The 19,623-nt window shown below is 39.2% G+C and overlaps 1 protein-coding gene across 18 annotated transcripts in view; it reads left to right on the forward strand.

Moving 5' to 3' along the window:
• Positions 1-529: 529 nt before the first annotated feature.
• Positions 530-19,623, forward strand: part of SSX2IP (SSX family member 2 interacting protein) — a 46,438-nt gene continuing 27,344 nt past the window's right edge. For 5 of the 18 annotated variants that reach the window (XM_024257263.2, XM_054532322.1, XM_063711469.1 and 2 more), the window contains exons 1-2: positions 540-666; positions 10,690-10,739. Coding sequence is in view for 4 of the 18 variants with exons in the window: in XM_002810665.4 (XP_002810711.2) it covers positions 895-901 (7 nt within the window). In the remaining 14 variants the exon portion in view is untranslated. Of the gene's footprint in view, positions 902-1,113; positions 9,249-10,689; positions 10,740-19,623 lie in introns of those variants that run through there. The other 13 variants (XM_024257253.2, XM_054532301.1, XM_054532291.1 and 10 more) reach the window with 7 other exon arrangements.

Here is a 19,623-nt window from a genome sequence, read left to right on the forward strand (position 1 = left end):
TTTGCATCCACGACTCCCGACGCTTGAACCTCCCGTCCCTTGGGCCTGACCTAATTCTAGGTGCCGGCAGTTTATTTCTCCACTTTGGCAAACGCACGTGGCTCTCCTGGAAGCTTCACTTTTGCTGCTAGGCTGGGTGTTGGGTTGGGGTTCAGTGGGGCTCGGAAAACGTGCTCTACAGTAGCCACGACCCCGGTCTCCGCAGAGCCCCGGCCCCGGACGCTGCAGGCGTCAGAAGGGGGTGGGGAGCAGGCAACGGCCGGGTGAATCACTGGGCGTAACAGGTGCCACAGCCGCAGCTGCGCCCGCAGCGCGCGCGGACTCCAGGGATAAGGTCCTCTTTTTTTCCGAGTTTTTTTGGAGGTGAGGAGGAGACTACCGAGGCCCCCACCCGACCAATGCAGGCCACGGTTGTTCATCGCCTAGCAACTGGCGGAGCCAATGGGAGGCGGCGGGGCCTGCGGCGCCGGCGCGCGGGGGCGGGGTGGGAACCTCGGAAACCTGCGGAGGCCGGGAGGGGGCTGCAAGGGGCGGGGAAGGCGGGAGCCCGCGGCGGAGGAGGGGCCGCGGGCGGGAGGCGCTGCGAGGCGCTGCTGGCCCTCGGGCTGCGGGAGCCGGGCTAGGACGCCGAGCGGTGATTCCCCGCCGCTCCCGGGGGCCGTGACGGTGAGCAGCAGCGCCTCGCGTCGGGGATTGTGACGCGCCCCGCCAGGGAGGGGCGGGCGGGGGTGGACGCCGGCAAGGGGCGGGCGCGGGCGGAGGTGAGAGCCGGCACCTGGCTCAGCGCCCCGCTGCTCGGCGGGAGGCTCCGCGCGGCTGTTGGGGCTGTTGGGGCTGTTGGGGCTGTTGCAGGGTGCGGGCGAGCGTCGACCCGGGCCGCGCCTGGAGGAGGAGATGCGAGGTAGGTGCTGGCCCCGGGACCGCTCTCGCTGGCGTTCACGGAGCTGCGCCCGCGGAGCCCTCTGACCCGGGGAGCCCCAAACCCTCTCTGGGATGGAGCAAGGTTGGCGCCCGGCGTGGGGGGACGAGCAGCGCGGAGACGTGGGGGAGGAGGGGATGGCCGATTTGGGGCTGCAGAGTCTCAGCAGCGGCCGTGGGGCATGCGGGGTTTGGCGATTTGCTAGTGCAGCCGCAAGAGGCAGTCTTTAAAACGAGTTATTGGGTGGCCGCTGCAGTGGAAGAGAACCCCGATAGTGGTCTAGTAAAAAGTCTAGGGGAAGAATTTACATCATCCAAGAGGCAGGCATGTGTGAAAATACTTTGGTTTAGAATTTTATCATGAAAATATTTTGGTTTAGAATTTTATAGTCAACGACAGTAAACTGAATTGTGAGCTCCCTGCACATTTTTTGAGCCTATGCTAATTGCTCAGTTAGGCAGATCGCTTGGGCCCAGGACGTAGAGTATACTAATTTGCTGTCTGCACGTATAATGCGGGAATCTTTAGATTATTGCCCAGATTCAGGGCCCATAGTTGTAAATGCCAAACTGCCATTACTAGCAACGCTGATAAAGTTCTTGAATCTGAGAGAATTGAGATTTCTCTTTTCTGGACGCTGTAATAGGTTGAGGATTAGAAAAGAAGGTGATTTAGAAGTGTAAGGGTGGAGGCTTCTTGAACTTCCTGGGCTCCCTAACAGTTCAGATTAGAGTCAAGGTGTAAAGTTAGCTGTGGGTGGTGGATGTCATGGAACCTTTCATGGTTCATGGGGGTTTGGCTTACTGTGGGGTAGAAGAAAATTCTGGTGGTCCTACAGTTTGATCTTGAACTAGAAAGGTTGGTATGAGTTGACTCATTTAGGAGAGTGAATAAAATTTGTAAAGAATTAGAAATTTGGAGAGAAAAGAAATGCCTTTAAAGTTAACGTCAAGCTATCTTGAAATTTAGAAGTTAGAGGTAGATTTATGAATTTGGATCCAGTCGGCAAAACTTGATCCATCAAATTTCTTATCCTAAAACTGTCAGCCTACAGGCTTAGGAAGCTTAGGTTATTCATTCACACTAAACAAGTAAGGAAAGCTAATAGCTAATTTAACACTCTGTTCTGCCTGCTGTCAATGAAAGTTTCTCAAACAACGGTTCTTTGAGAAGAGGGTTAGGAACTGATAATTAAAACGAAGGCTCTTTTAGTGACTGGCTGAACCTCTTAGACCAAGTCATTTTGTACTCTTCCTTGCCTTCTCTTTCCCCAACTGTACAGGGAAGATAAAAAGCTCATGGATTACGTAACATGGGTGAGGCAGCTTGAAGATAACTGTGAAGACTTAAGTTATTCTAGGATGAAATGTGGATATCTCTTCATAACACATTGTGCCTTGTGACAAGACTTGTTAAAGCACATTATGTTCTAAACATAATGAGGCAGATATATGAGAAAATTAAAATGTTATGCTGAAATTGTTTGCTAAAGACCTCAAGTCCAGCACAGTGTCCAATTATATACTTGGGATCTCCTAGTACTTGACAGTCTGCTTTTTGGCCAAAGCAGGCCGTGACACCGGTTTTATAAAGTAGGCATTTGAGTGCCTTCTATGTCATATGCCCCTAGAGAAATTAGGTACATGAAAAGACACCGCCCCAAAATTGTGTGATTTTAATTCATTTAACATGCTTACATTGGATCGATTTCAAAGATTTTTAAGTTATTTTTTCCATATCTTTTACAATAGCTGAGAATATGCCTTATTGGTTTCACCATTTGCTCATGATGCAGAGGTTTTGATACGATGTGGGTTTGTTTTGTGGCTTTGGTAATGGTGATATGGTTAGCTAGTAGTGAAGGTACAAGTTATCTTGAATTCATGAGTTTATGGGATGAGATAGAATAGACAAATGCACCATTCATTATTAGTAATGAAAAACATCCTAGAATCTTGCCTTTTAATTGTGGGCCAATGTTTTGTGTAGTACCAGCAGATTAACTGAATTATTCTTTAATAATTCTTTCAATAAACATTCATTAAACGCTTAGTAAGCTGCTACTTGCCTGACCTGAGGCTAAAAAGATGAGTGTTGCCTTGAGGAATTTGTATTTTGGAGATTATCAGCATAGTGAGTGAGGGAGCAAAAAAACCTCACAAAAAACAAATACAGGAAGGCTTTCAAAAAGAAGGAGAATTTCAGCTGTGTCTGGCAGAGGCAGTGGAGTTCATCAAGCAGCTGGTGCATTCTGCAGCAGTGTACAGTTGAGTTACAGGTGGCTTGGTAGAGTTGGACCAGGGTGGGGTTGCCATATTAATAAGGCTGTAGAACAGTGCTGTGAACATTGACCAGTAGGTTACCGGGAACGTTCAGAAGGTTTTATGAAGGGAAATTATATTTGATTTTTACTTTAGAAGGATATTTCCACCAAAATCAGTAATTTGAGTGATCCAAAATGTATTGAGTATAGTCCAAATAATATCTGAAAGACAGGAATCCCACACAGCAATTAGACTTGAAGTATATTTTGCTGAAGCCCTCAGAAACTCTGGAAAAGCAGAAATAATTATACAACAAACCTTTCTTAAGTATCTTCTACTTTTAAGACTGGAAGAATAGGGATACAAATTAAATAAGATACTTCCCCATTTTCAAGCAACCTGCAGTTCAGTAGGAGAAATAACACAGTTATAATGCAGTACAGAATCTGGGTGTCAGACATAAAAATGTCAGACTCTAGCAATGCAGGATTCTGAGATGAGAGAAGAAATAGTCTTTCAAATTAGCAAAAATAAGTTTTTAAATAGAAATTAAACTACAAGCAGTTAAACATTCAGAGCAATCTTAACTACGGTTCTCATCTTTTAACTCTTGCTTCACACATATACTTTTCTCATATTCTCTTGAGTCACATTTTCGGTTTGATCTACCATACTACTAGCTATGTGATCTTGTGCCCTGGTTGTCGCATTTGTGAAGGATAATAACAATACCTGCTTCGTAGGGGTGTGATGAGAAAAATAGATTATTATCCAGAACAATGCCAGGAAAAATAGCTCATACTTACTGAGCACTTACTATTTCTACTTGATATAAAAATGCTGTAATTGTGTAAGAACAGATTTTAAAGACAGGATTTTTTTTTTTTTGTCATGCTAGATCCATCCATGAGCATCTAGTAGAGCCTCTACATTCAGAGAAACTAACATTCTTTTAAACTAAGATTCTTGAACAAGTGATTTTCCTTTTCTTATTTGGTGATCATCTTTCTGAAGTCTGATTTTCATTTTTACCCCTCAGCTTTGTCATTAAGTCACTAATCACCAAATTCAACACGTTTTTTAAATTCAAAACCTGCCCATTCTATGGCATTTGCTGCTGTGTATCACCCTTTCTCTTTAAAACCCTTCTCCCTTGGCTTTCCTGAAGTCCGCTTCCCCCATCTGTTTGTATCTCTTGTGTCCGGGTCTCCTTCACTCACTTATGTTGATGTTCTTCGGGGTTTGTTCTCCTGCCCCTTTTTTCTTTATGAATTCGTCTATCTAAATGTGCTCTGATGTCTTGTGAGTTCTAGGCCTAGAGTTGATCCCCATGTGAATGTCTCATGAGGGCATCTTCAAACCCAGTGAGCTACACAAAGCTCATTTATCTCCACACATTTGCCCAAACCCAGTTTTAGTAACTTTACTCTGTTCCCTTTATCTAAATGACACTATTATCTGTCAAGTGCCAAAGACAGGTTTTTACATGAGAGAGTAGATGCCTCCCTTTTGTGTACTTGTCACCATGTCCTGAGTTATTTCTTACCTGTTCTTCGCTATCCTCAGTCACTGACTAAGTCAGCCAGCTGGTCCCTGACCATTAATTGCCCAGTCCACTATAATATCTGTCTCAAAGATTTTTTTTTCAGATTATAAAAGTATTGTATGCTTTTTGTAAAAAAATTTTAAAAATTAAGATAAAAAGCAAAAAAGTATTTAAATTACTTCATGTGTAGTTCTTGGCATACAGTCAGCACTGAGAATGTATTTTTGTGCCACGGTGCTACAAATAGAACTTATTTTGCAAGCATTAAGTTTGGAGGAGATTTGTAGAGAATTATTGTTCTGAAAGAATTGTAGGACTAAATAATTTTAAAATCGTATATAGAGCCTAAATAGTGTAAAGTAGATACTTAAAATTCAAGATGGGTTCCAGCCACTGCCTATACTTTTCATTTGCCTGTTAATTGTAATCTGGTTGTGCTTTCCTATCTATTTTATTTTATTTTATTCTCTATTCTATAGCCTTCGATTTTATTTTCTATTCTATAGCCGAATTTTAGGAATATCCGCCTGCATAGGATCTAGACTATAAAAGCAAGCCAACATCATAGAAATAATCTGTAAGTGCAACCCATCATTAGCCATGTTGTTTTATAATGAGGCAATAGGCTCAGAGAATTGATATCATTTGCTCAGCATGTTTGTTGAATGTCAGGAGGAAACCAGGCCTGTGAGGCTTTGGAATCATAAATAGCTAGTTTTTAGTCTTTCCAGGTTAAATAGCTGGATTTTATTTCTGTCTTCCAGGTTTGTAACTGTAACTTACCTAATCTATTGCCTCAGTTTCTTCCATCAATAAACCAGTGCTGTCTTTACTCCTTCCTAGGGCTAGTGTGAGGATTAAGTGATAAAAGCTAATGGAGCCCCATCTGGCATGCATTAGGTGCTCTTGAGTTCGTCGTCAGCTTCTCTCCTACCAGTTCCACATAACTAGCCAGTACAGGAGTTATTAACTTGCCATCCATGGATCCTTTGCAAATGGATGGCTTCATAGATCCTCTGAAACTCTAGCCCAAATTGCCTGTTCTTGTACTTTTAAAGGAAGAGGGTCATTGGCTTTGGGTTTTGGGACCCAAAACATTTTAACCCCTGAGTTGGCAGTAAGGCCAAGGACCCAGGGCTCTCGGTGCCTCCACAGCCAAACTGACTGGGTAGAATTTAGAATTGTTTGAAATATTTGAGAAATATTATATATATGTATTTAAAGCATTTTAAAGGACTTCAGGTGTAAAGAATTAGTTTATATTCCTTGGCTCATGACACATTTGTTTAATTGGTCCATTTATAGTTTTAATAATACAGTAAGTACCACCTAACCCTGTGCATAACCCTGTGGGCCCCTCCATTCCTTTTTCCTCTGTCCCTCACCTGAGGCAGCTATTTTCTGAATCCTATATTCATCATTCTCTCGGTGTCTTTTAAATTATAGTTTTATTGCATCACATAATTTAAAACTGTGTATATTACATGCCCTATCTTCTGAAAATTTTTTCATTTTATAATACTGAAATTTATATTATGTGTCACTGAAGTTTTCTGATTACTGCATAATATTCCATTTTGTGCATATGGCATAATTTATCCATTCTCCTGTTGGTGGTATATGGGTTGTTTCCAGGGTAATACTCTTGTGCTACTCACTATTGTGAAGAATGCTGCTGTATATGTGCACACCTCCTGGCATATGTAGGCAAGAGTTTCTCTTGGGTTTCACTAGGAGTGGACTTGCTGGGCTGTAGAGTATGTGAATAGGATAAATGAATATTCAGCTGATGAACTATTTATTTTTCAGAGTTTCCCCCCATCCTCCAAGGTTTAATAAGCTGCTTAGCCAGGCATTCCCTAGGACTGTTATTTTCAGCCTCCATTTAATGCTTTGGAACACTTTTACATCATTCTTGGAATCCATTTTGTAGGACCCTTAGATAAGAATTCCTTTTTGGTGTTCTCTAATTGAAAGTGCATATAAATAGAATACTAATTTATACTGAACCACATTCTATAGAACACAGCAGTGATTCTCAAACTTTGTGTCAGAATTACATGGAGGTTCTCCCACCACTAAATTTTCTGAATCTGTAGGTCGGGAGTGGCACTTGATAATTTGCATTTTTAACGAGTTCCCAGGTGATGTTGATGCTGCTGGTCCCAGGACCACACATTGAGAACTATAACCAATAATTGAATATGGGCTAAATCATTGAAAAAATGATGAGTAGATTTATTAATTATGTTTGGTTTCTTTGTTATTTCCAATGCCTTTAGTAGATGCTATTACCATTTCATTATTTGAGGAGTGAAATACCCAATAAATAGTAATTTTAAAATTTGATTTGGACTTCATAGCTGACTTTTAACCTTAAAAGTTGATAGACTTCTAAAAGTGCCTCTTTTTTTTTTTTGTTAATAATCTTCTAAGAATATGATTGCTGCTATTCCTGTGTGTACATTGGAAGAATTTGAAACTGATGCACTGTTTCTAAATTGCCATGCTCTTGATTCATACCCTGAATCACCTTGCTCCTTCTCTGAGCTGTTACCAATCAAGATTACATTGAAAGCCCTTCTAAATTGCAACATGGCCAAAGTGTTGACTTGTCTATCATACTAAAACAGCAGCAAACCTTACACTAATACATCCTTGAACTTGGACATTCATTCAGCAATCTTGACTGGGCTCCAACCTTGGGTGAGTGATGATGCCTGTTACCGAAGTGGGGTACAAAGAATATGCTGACAAGCCTGCCAAACAAGAACTCAGTTGTGGTGGGAGAGAAATTTTATTCCTGTTAGATCTGCGCTGTAATACAGTTCATGTTAAGTGTTCTAGAAGCACAAAGAGAAGGGATGGCAGTGCAGGGAAAGCCTGGCAATGTATTTGCTAGATTTTTCAAATTTTTTTTGAGTTGCTACATACAGAATTTAATATTTTGTCTGCTTTTGTGTAGTTCCCATTCCAGTTATTCAATTAGCATAATTATTTGATTATAATTTAGTTTCAGGTGAGGTGGTAAAGAACAGAATACTTGTTTAATTTGAAAAAGCAGCTTGAGGGGAGGAAGAGCATTAGGACAAATACCTAAGGCATGCGGGGCTTAAAACCTAGATGATGGATTGACAGGTGCAGCAAACCTGCACGTTCTGCACATGTATCCCAAAACTTAAAAAAAGAAAAAGCAGCTTGAATATTGTATCCTTCCCCCTCTCCTGTACTAAAGATAGTAGGGTGTAATGTTAAATGTGCTAGACTACCAGGGTTTGAATTTTGGCTTTGTCATGTTCTAGCTCTGTATCCTAGGTCAAGAAAACTCCAGGCTTCAGTTTCCGTATCTGTAATGGGGGAAAGTATTTGGATAATTTAAGATTGAATAAGTTCGTACACATAAAATGCTTAGAATTGTTCCAAGTAAATGCTACATGCTTAATAAATTATTTTATTGTTATTAAAATTAAGTGGAATCTCATTTGCTAAACATTGGGTTGTAAAGACAGTGTGTGCACATTGTTATAAAAATGTGAAGAAAAGGTAGTGCGTGATGGCTCACACCTGTAATCCCAGCATTTTGGAGGCCGAGGTGGGTGGATCACGAGGCCAGGAATTCGAGACCAGTCTGGCCAACATGGTGAAACCCCATCTCTACTAAAAATAGAAAAATTAGCAGGTGCAGTGGCATGCGCCTGTAGTCCCAGCTACTCAGGAAGTCGAGGCAGGAGAATTGCTTGAACCCAGGAGGCAGAGGCTGCAGTGAGCCGAGATGACACCCCACTGCACTCCAGCCTGGGCGGCAGAGCAAGACTCCATCTCAAAAGAAAAAAAAAAGTGAAGAAAAAATAATTTTGATATAAATAGCTGTACTCAGTTCCATATGGGGTCCTATGAGAAATGTAAAAATCAAAAGATAATAGAACTGGAAATTCTTTAAAGATCATCTAGTTTGACTTCATAATTGAAACCCAAAGAAATTATGACCGGTTCAAGGTTTCTCAGTACATAATAGAAGTGTTGCTGAGAACCGTGGCCTCTGATGCTGCTCGGTCCAGTGCTCTTTCAGTACCCTGTGTAGCTTTCCTGAAGTGACAGCGCCCTGGAAAACTAACAGTTTATTTGGCAGCCAAGTCCAAAACAGGTGAAAACATTAGCAATAAAAAGTCAGTGTATAATGGAATATCAGATGGTGTACATAGATTAAGTCTCTACCGTATTTAACTTTGTGAGCTGCTCTCTTGAAGCGGAAATGCACTTTCTTAGTAATTTCGTTCATTGAAGGTTGAAAGATTAAAAGCATTTGTTTTTGAAGAGGGTGTTAATAGTTATAAAGTCAATTTCCCTCTTTCTCCTACCAAGGTTGGATTGTTCATTAAGCCAGGGGGAGAGTCCACTTTTGCCAGGTCTGCCAGTACTCCATGGCTTTACCCTTGATGATAGTTGGGGAAAAGTCTGGCCTCTGCATTTCTGTTCCCTGTCTTCCTGATGGGCCAGGTTCCCACAGACATTCCCTCAGGTATGAAGACTGCATTACCCTTGCTCATGGGTATGCGTACATATGTGGAACAGGTGCTAGAAGTGTACCTGATTGGTGGGATTTGTCTTAGTCAAGATTTCCATTCAAGGACATGGCTGCTACTTTCTGGGATTGAGCTAAGAGTACTTTCACACATTATCTCATTTAATTGTGCTTGAATACTCTGCTGCTAAAAATTTTACAGAATAATACATGTTCCTATAACATTCAAGCTATATAAAGATATGCTATGGAAGAGGTGAAAGCCCTGCCCTTCTACCCCTCCCTGTACCCAAACATTCCATCCCAAGGAGTGTCATTTGTAACATTTTGTAACTTTTCCAGAACTTTCCCCTAAATATATATAGGTAGTTTGATTTAACAAAAAATGGTGATCATACTGTTCTAATTAACCTGTAACTTCTTTTTTTGTGCTATACATGCAAATGTGCTTTAATCTTCAATAATCCCAGAATAGCCTGGCTGTACCATATGTGTTGGTTTTTAACGGTTTGTCCATGATGGATATTAAGATTGTCTCTAGTTTTTTGCCATTTCAAATAATACTGCAATTCAACAATGTCCTCAATATATATTATGCCTGCTCTCTTATATGCCTAGAAGTATAATTGTTTAGTGGAAAGATTTACACATTTCAAATATTTGTATACTGCTGGAATTGCCCTCTAAAACAACAAACTACTGAGCTCTGGTAAAGTGCTATTTCCCTTACATAATTGATTATCTTAAAAAACTCTGGGACATTTGTATAATTTTCTGACCAGTTTTTGCCCAACAGGACTGCTTGCTGTTTTATTTTATGCATTTTTTTTATCACTCATGCCATTCTGCCATTGGTTTTGGTGTTTGAGAATGGTGTTGTTTATCCCCATTTCCTCTGCTTATCGTCACCATAATTGCCTTTTAAAAACATACTTTTTTTCTTTATATGAAAAACACATTCATTTATAGAAAATTTGGAAGACACAATAAAGTAAAAATTATATTTTTGTGCATGAAAGTACATAAAGAAAAGAATGAAAGTCTTGCCCTTGCCTTTTCCCTATTTTTTAAGTTGGTTTTTCCTTGCAATTTTCTGTCCTTATACAAACTTTTGTGTTTATAGAGCAGAATTTATACCTGTACATATCTACTGACATTTGGTTTTTTTTTTTTCCTGAGGACTCAATAAGCTCATGTTAGATATGGTTTTGTAACTTTTTTACATTACTTAACAAAATATCATGGAAGCCTTTCCAAGAGTAAAATAGCTGATAATAGCTAGCATTTATTGAGCACTTACCATGTACCCATGACCTTTTTTTAAGCCCTCTACATGCATAAGTTTATTTAATAAAATTATTAAAGAAATTTGGTAACTAAATTTACTATTTAACCACATAATTTTTTGAGGTAAACTGCTTTTACTCTCCTTTTGCAGATGAGGAAAGTGAGGCCCAAAGAAGATTTATGTTCAGGACCATTTAGTCTGTAAGTGGAGAAGCCGGGGTTTGGAACCAGATGGTCTGACTTTGGATTTTAACTCTTTTACTGTACTGTTTCTCATACTGCAGCAATGATCAGTTCAAAGATATATAAGGAATTTAAAGAACAGCATGTAGCTCCCTGCTTTCCAAGCTGAGGATAGCTTTCTAATGGCAGATTTTGGCCAGGAGCTTCATTGAAATTACATCCCTCAACCCAGAGATACACATGAATTATTGTACCATAATTTGTGTGTTCACACTATTTTATGCAGTCTGAGCCCAATTGGGAGATAGATTGAATTCTGTCTTTTCTGGTTCTTAAAGGAGTCGTCGTAGGAGATGCTGCTTCCTGAGCCCCCCACCCACTGAAGCAACAATGGTGTGATGGTTAAGAGAATGGGCTCTGCAGTCCAGTGTGGGGTTGGGGGTTGGAATCTTGCCTCTGCCACTTGCTAGCTCTGTGACCTTGGGCAAATTACCTAACCTTTCTGCCTCAATTTCCTTATCTGTAAAAAGGAGAAAATAACAGGGTTGTTGTGAAGATTGACTTAATTATATACGTAAAGCATTTAGAAAAGCTCCTGGCACATGTGTTATTAAACCAGTACCCTATGTCCTAGTTATAGTGTACTAGTTTTCCACCTCTTATTCCATTAAATACCCACAACCTTAAGAAGTAGATTATCATCACCCCATTTTACAGGTAAGGAAACCATCTTGAAGAGAGCGTCTTGGAAATAAGTGTCTTCGTCAAGATATGACTCAGTCTGTTGACCTGGGCCTCTGAGGCTTGCGTCGTTTGCACCGTACTTTCCAACTATAAATCCTCTGTTGGCCACAAAACATCAGGAAGGCACATTATTAATATCAATTTTTGAGTTTGCACCATTCATGTGTATTTAAATTATGAGGAAGAGTTTATTTCTGTGGAAAATATCTAGAAAATGGCACAACTCAGAAGAAATAATTTAGATTTTAAATTCATAAAGAATAGATTTTCTAAGAGGTTGGACTTAATGTGTTTCTGTACTGATGTGCGCATCTGAACAATTTTAAGGTGCAGAGATATTTCTAATGGAATTCAAAGCTATGGTCTCCTTTATAACAAAATCATAGTTGAAAGTGGTATTACAGTTTTAAATAATTGTAATATATCTAGTTTTTAAGAGTCAATACTGATAACTAAATTCTTAAGTTTTAGGACTGAATTTGTAAAATAGGACTAATGGTAAATGACTTAGTTTTATCTTCTTAACCCAACACTTAGTTTTATCTTCTTAACCCAACACCTAGTTTTATCTTCTTAACCCAACAGTGTGGTAACTCTAACTTTGTGAGATTTTAGCAAAGACTTCAGTTAGCTCTATTGTGAAAAATTCTGTGCAATATTTAGAAGCCCAGATGGTGTAAAGTTACCATGTCCCTCTATAATGGAAAGCTATTATTTTCTGTCAACTGAAATTGTTTTAGAATTCTGAGTAGGTAGGCAATTGCACCTTCTCAAGTTTGAATTTCAAGTGAGCTTGAAAAGAACACTTAAAGTAGCGTACTTTGTGAGGGAAATCTTGTAATCAGAATACTGTGTTTCTGCAGAGCTCTCTTTCAGTTTGTAGTTGCAGAGATTTGGGGGTGAAGAGAACAAGACAAATGGGAATTGAGAGTAATTTTTTTCTCTAAAGGATTGACTCTTCTTTTGCTACTTTTCCATTGCTCTTTTCCTTTCTCCACCTCCACGTGCCAGAACGAACATGTTAATTTGTTATCAGTTATTTGAGTATTCATTGATTATGCCATCCTTTAAGCTTAGTGGGAGGGAGGGGATACAGAAATGTAAAATGTGTGGTACTTGAGAGTGTGGCTGGAAAAGATGAAACAAACCAGTAAGTATATGGAGGGCTTAGAGATTGAGCTTTGTGGGCTGGAGTAGTTGGAGAAGGTTATGTGACGGGGACGGCGGTTGTGCACTGTTTTGCAAAAGCATTAGTTTTGAGATACGTGCAAGAAGAAAGCACAGGTGGAGGCACAGAGGCCGAAGTGAGTGTGCCGCAAGTGGGACTCGGTTCATATTGTAAACATTTACCGAGCACCTGCTGTGTTTCAGGTACTGTTGGCTACAAAGATGCAGACATTCCCTGCCCTCTAGAAGTTCATAAACTAGTCGGGAAGGCATCTAACCATAATAATATAGAATGATTAATTGTAATACTGGATGATACCATTGTTAAAAACCTGATCAGTGGCATTTGTAGTGTATGGCATCATTTTTAGTTATATTTCAGTAAATTATGGTTTAAGTTTTAGAAGGGACTCTGAAATTTCTCAAGAAATTTATATATATTTAATGTACATACTTAAAAACTTGTATGAGTTATCTATTGCTTCATAACAAATTACTCCAAAATTTAGCAGCTTTAACAGCCAGCTTAGAACAGATGAGTCAGGAATCTGAGCACAGCTTAGCTGGGTGCTCTGGCTCAGGGTGTCTGACTAGGCTGTCAAGGTGTTGGGCAGGGCTGCAGTCATCTCAGGGTTTGACTGAGGTAAAATCTAGTTCTAAACTCACCTCCATGGCTTTTGGCAGGCCTCAGGTCCTGCCGACCTCAGACATCAGTTCCTTGCCACACGGACCTCTCATAGAGTTGCTTACAACGTGATGGCTTGTTTTCCCCAGGAAGAGGGATCTAAGAGGGCAACAAGTAAAAAAACAACCTTAAATGGAAGCCACAGCCTTTTTATAACCTAATTTTGAAAGTGAAATCCCTTCACTTCTGCTATATTCTGTTTGTTGGAAGCTAGTCAGTAAATCTAGCCCATACTCAAGGAACAGAATAACCCAAGGGTGTGTCCACCAGGTGGCAGAAATAACTGAGACCCATCCTAGAGACTGCTTACCCAGAGTTCTACAAGGTATTGTTGTGTATTGAGAACCTCTTCGTCTTTGGGGTAGAAGGAAAAAGATGAGCTAGCCAAGGAACTTTACTGATGGAAAAAACAGATGTGATTAACCAGAAAAAACAAGATGTTTTTGCTAAAGGTCTATAAAGTTAGTTTCAATATTGTGTTAATATTTACGATAGAGAAGTATAAACAAGAACAAAGCTATTGTTTGTGTCCAAGCAGAGACCAATTTTACAGGTGTGCCTCAACTTAATTAGTATGTGAGTTCCAGTGAGAATTGTATGCTCTGAATGGACTCATTTAAAGTGGATTATAAGAACACAGTCTTTAAATAAACAGTGGAAATCATTTTGATTATATTCTGTTTTCAGTTGGATGTGCATGCACGATAGAGATTTGTGTGTACAAAGTTGAAAGGTTGAATAGTGATAGAATGAAAAGAGCACAGAGTTGACTGGGCGTGGTGGCTCACGCCTATAATCCCAGCACTTTGGAAGGCCGAGGCGGGCAGATGACTTGAAGTCAGGAGTTCAAGACCAGCCTGGCCAACATGGTGAAACACCATCTCTACTAAAAATACAAAAATTAGCTAGGCATCCGCCTGTAATCCCAGCTGCTCAGAAGGCTGAGGCAGGAGAACTGCTTGAACCCGGGAGGCGGAGGTAGCAGTGAGCTGAGATTGCGCCACTGTACTCCAGCCTGGGCGACAGAGCGAGACTCCGTTTCAAAAAAAAACAAAAAAGCAAAAGAGCACAGAGTTTTGAAATCAGATTTGTTTCCTGGCTTCACTACCAATTAGAAATGTGACCTTGGGCAAACCTGTTGATCTCTCTGAGCACTAGTTCCTATCTATAATACAGAAAGCAAAAGAGAAAAAACACTTGGACATGAGGAAGGATAGATTTAAGCTCTGCATGATTTTACCCAGAAAAGACCAGAGTTCCCTTTCTTATTTTATACCTGAAGTGTATGGCATTGGTACTTTGCAACCCATAGTGACATATAGGGAAGACAGAGTACTAATACTTAAAAAGTACTTACTACTGCAAAAGTAGTAAGGTAATGCTTTTACTAAAATTATTATAAGATTTTCTATTACAGTATAAAGACATTGATTGGAATCTATGTTGAGAAGTACTTTGAACAAGGAAGTTTATTAGATGGCTATATACCTGTTACCTACCACTAATGAACAAAACTATGTCTCTTATTTATGGATTACTTTATACTGTTGCTTTGATGTATTTCAAGATTGTTCCCTGACAATCTTAAATGAATGAAATGCCTTTTACAAGATATTTAAATTATTTAATCTTCAAGTTTTGCTCATAAAATTCACTCATGAATTTGATCCATCTCGGAATTTGGGTAGCTGTATCTGAGACAGGTCTCAATTTAGAAAGTTTATTTTGCCAAGGTTAAAGACACATCTGTGACACAGCCTCAGGAGGACCTGACAACATGTGTCCAAGGTGGTTGGGGCACAGCTTGGTTTTATACATTTTAGGGAGACATGAGACATCAGTCAGTATGTGTAAGATGTACATTAATTGGTTCAGTCTGGAAAGGCGGGACAACTTGAAGTGAAGGGAAAGGGGGGCGGGGGCTTCCAGGACCCAGGTAGATGAGATGAAAGGTTGCATTCTTTTGGGTCTTTGATCAGCCTTTCACTGAATACGCAATTTACATGTGAGAGGGAAGTAGAGGAATAGCCACTTAGGCCTTAGTCTGGTTCATTGAATCTGCATTTTTATGTAAATAATAGGGCATAGGAAGCAATCAGATGTGCATTTGTCTCAGGTAAGCAGAGGGATAACTTTGAGTTCTGTCCTTTGTCCCACACGTTGGAAGATAAGCTATCGATTTACACTGCAAGAGTGAAATCCAACAGAACTGTTTTAGGGTAAAAATCTTGAGGCCCACAAGGAATTTTGTACAAATGTAGCTTTTTAATCTTTGTAGCTATTTTATTTAGGAATAAAATGGGAGGCAGTTTTGCCTGATGCAGTTCCCAGCTTGACTTTTCCCTTTGGCTTAGTGATTTTGGGGTCCCAAGACTTACTTGCCTTTCACATACTCTAACCAATCATATTAATAGATAGAATTTTAGGTTACAAATTACTTGAACTAAAACATGAATCACTGCTTACTTTTTTCTCCTAAGGTAACTATGGTGACAGTGCTAGAATAACTAAGTTTGTTCTTACTCCAGTTGTGAGGAATAATCGTGTCCACTATATAATGGCTTACTATTATTTGATTAATCTATAATATGAACGTGTGTTCCTGCCCTAACTTCGTAATGGAGTCCTTCCTGGTTGCATTTGATGCTTTCAAATTGAAATGGGCTTGTGATGGTGTTATATTTATGCAAAACAGATATGGTTCTGTTACCTTTTTCTTTTGCTTTTGAAATTAACATTGACTTAGCTTAACATCTTCATAAAAAATGCTTTGCAACCTTCAGCAAGGCAGTTTTAGCTGTATTTGAGCTGATATACTTAAATTCACTGCTTAGTTTTAGGGTATGTATTGATAGAGAGTTGTAAGTCCCCTTTCTTAGAAAAACTGGTCGGGTAACTTTTCTTTTATCACAAGTCTCCTAGCATGTAATTGGTACATCATTGAGCAGAAGAGCATTCATGGAAACTTTTAGATTGTGTGAAATCATATACTGTTAGTTAAGTTTTTTGTTTCATAGGACTTCAAAATGGGGTTTCGGTTTTCATTGTAAACATTTTACAAAGTTTGTTGGTATTAATAGGGCAGGGAACAATTCACTGTCTAATCTATAGACATAGGAGAGCTAAATTCACAGAGAGAATAACTGACTTAATTTACAGTTTTAAAGAATGGATATATAATAGACACATTTTGGTGTTCTTTCTGTATGAGGAGAAAAGACACTTAAGGCACTATTGTCTTACTTACAAATACCTTAACAAGAACACAAAGAAATTGGAAAGGTGCCTATTACTGTTTTCTTCTGACCTTGTTTTTTCCCCCCAACCAGTTGATTATGAAATTAGCTTACTGCCTACTGTGTTTTTATAAAGATAACTGTCTCTAGATCATTTAAGAATATGTGTTCAACCTTTATTAAGAGCAGCGGTGCATTTTGTTACAGGTTTTAGAAGCCTGTCATTTATACCAAATAGCCCTGTGTCTAGATGATGATGATGATGATTAATATTAGCTTATGTGTGTCTTCTATGCCAAGCAGTGTGCTAATACTTTATGACTTATCTCTTGGGATAAGTACATTATACCTTATCTCTTGGGAAACTTAGGAGGTATGCCTTATTGTTATGGTAATTTATCTGTGAAGGAACTATGGCTCAGAGAGGTTAAGGAATTTACCCAAAGCAGAGTTCTATTAGAATAGGTTTATTGTCCCTTGGATTCTGTTTAACTTATAGTGATTATCTCAGAAAGCCAGAAGTAAAATCAGTGTCTTTCTTAGTTGGTACAGTTTTTATCCTTCTCATCCTGTTGCTAATACCCATTTAAGGACAGTGGGAAGAACAAAATAGTTCAAGGTGCCCTTCCTTACCAAGCACATGAGTAGAAAAGTGGCAAAAGACCATTGCCAGACTGAATTACCGCCTGTGTGTGTGTGTGTGTGTAACATCATAACATGTAATATGACACATAACGTCATCTGTCTTAGTATATATTATGTGCTTCTCTACAACTTAGAAATCATCCTTGATTTCTTTTTTGCCCACATTTCAATCTGTCTTTGAGTCCTGAAGGTTCTGTCTCCAGAACACATCCCTAATTCATCTGCCTGTTTTCTGCTTCTACTGTTAGAACTGTAGTTTAACACTGGTCGTCTTGCCTGAACTATTGTAGTAGCCTCCTGATTTCTTCCAGCTTCTACAATTGTCTGCCTATAGTCTACTCACAGAGTAGCCACAGTAATCTTTCTTAAAGCATAAAAGAAAACATGCTACTTTCCTACCTACAAGAAGCACATCAATAGATTTTCATTGCAGTTTAGAGGAAATCCAACTTCCTACGCTGTAGCCTTGCTTACTGTGCTTCAAATATACTGGCCTTCTCTCTGTTTTTCATCGTTAACACATTAATATCCATCGTACGTCTTTGTATCTGCTGTTTCCTTTACCTGGGCTGCTCTGGTCATTGATTTTCTTGTGGCTGACTCCGTATCATTTAGGTTTCACTTCAGATGTCACCGTTTCAGTGGAGGTTTTCTCACTGATCTAGATTCTCCCTACCTTAATACTCTCTCATATTACCATGTTTTATTTTCTTTTTAGTTATCACTCTGTTAAGTTGTTGCTCATTTGTTTAGTATTTATTTCTACCTCCATCAGAATATGAACTTCACTTCTTGAGAACATGGCCTCCCCTGTGCCTAGGAAAATGTAGTAGCACATAGTAGGAGCTCAATTAGTATTTATTGGATGAATATAAATTTCTTTTTTCTTTTTGAGATGGAGTCTCACTCTGTCGCCCAGGCTGTAGTGCAGTGGCACGATCTCAGCTCAGTGTAACCTCTGTCTCCCGGGTTCAAGGGATTCTTCTGCCTCAGCCTCTTGAGTAGCTGGGTTTACAGACACATGCCACCATGCCGGCTAAGTTTTGTATTTTCAGTAGAGACGGGGGTTTCACCATGTTGGCCAGACTGGTCTCAAACTCCTGACCTCAAGTGATCCACCCACCTCAGCCGCCCAAAGTGCTGTGATTACAGGCATGAGCCACTGCAGCCAGCCTAAATTTTCATTTAACACTATATTTTGAATATTTTACCACAGTCTTAAATATTCAGAACAATGGTTGTGAACTCTTGATCCACAGTCCAGATCTGGCCTAAAGACACATTTTATTTGACTTATTACATGGTGCTGTTGTTTGAGGTATAACTTACAGTCAGGTGCACAGATCTTAAGTGTACAAGTTGATGAACTGAACTTGTGTATACCAGTGTAACCACATCTCAGATCAAGATGTAAAAAGTTTTGGCACGCCAGAAGCCTCACTGATTTCCCTCTCTAGCCACTCCTCTTTCCCACAGGATAACTTAATACATAGAGTTTTTTTTTTAATTAGCTACTAACAGTTTAAAATTGGGAGACTTCACATAAAAATCCATAGTTCCAGTATCTCATAAAAACATCAAAGATCAACACAACCACTTTCCCCTTGACCACAATTTATTGTAGCCGAGAAGCAGCTGTCCACAGTATTGACATGTGTTCCCCAGGCTGCCTGCAGTCTTCACCCTTCCTCCTCTTCCCCCTGACCTTGAAATCAATTGCCAGTTTCCACTTACAATTTCATTTGAATTGTTTTTCTTATGATGGAGAAATATTTATCTCTTCCATTGTCTCTATAAAAAAGTGAAAACATAAATGAAAACAGAAAAGGTGTCTTATACTTAGTCCATACCATTCATTTGTAGTTTTGGCTGTTTGTTAGCCATCCTAATTCCACACAGTTATGTTTAAATGCTGTATAAACATATTGTTTATTTACTCATTCTTCTATGGAAACATAAACATTATTTTTGGTTTTTTGATATTGTAAATAACAAATTTTAGATTAATCTTTGTATACATCATTTTATTAGGATAATATTTTAGAAGTAGATTTTCTGGATCAAAATATATTTTAAGACGATACATATTGTCAGCTTTCTTGGTAGTTGTGTAAATTGCTATAATCTAGAGAGAGTATATGGAAGTTTCATTTCTCTACATCTTTGCCAACACTGGGAATTGTAATTTACAAGTTTTGCCAATGTAGTTGGTAAAAACAAACAAAAATGAAAATGCTGGCCAAGAAGAAGTTTTTCATCTTCTCATCTATATGAGTAATTGTATTTTATTTTAGAGGATATAATATGGAAATATTACTTAGTACAATGCTATACCTTAGATGTATGTTGAGTCAAATCATGTACCATGTATCTTGTATATAAAGTAATATGAATACCTCAGTAGAACTTGGGAAGCCTTTAACCT

The sequence above is a fragment of the Pongo abelii genome, chromosome 1 (assembly GCF_028885655.2).
Source record: "Pongo abelii isolate AG06213 chromosome 1, NHGRI_mPonAbe1-v2.0_pri, whole genome shotgun sequence".
Taxonomy (NCBI): Eukaryota; Metazoa; Chordata; class Mammalia; order Primates; family Hominidae; genus Pongo; species Pongo abelii.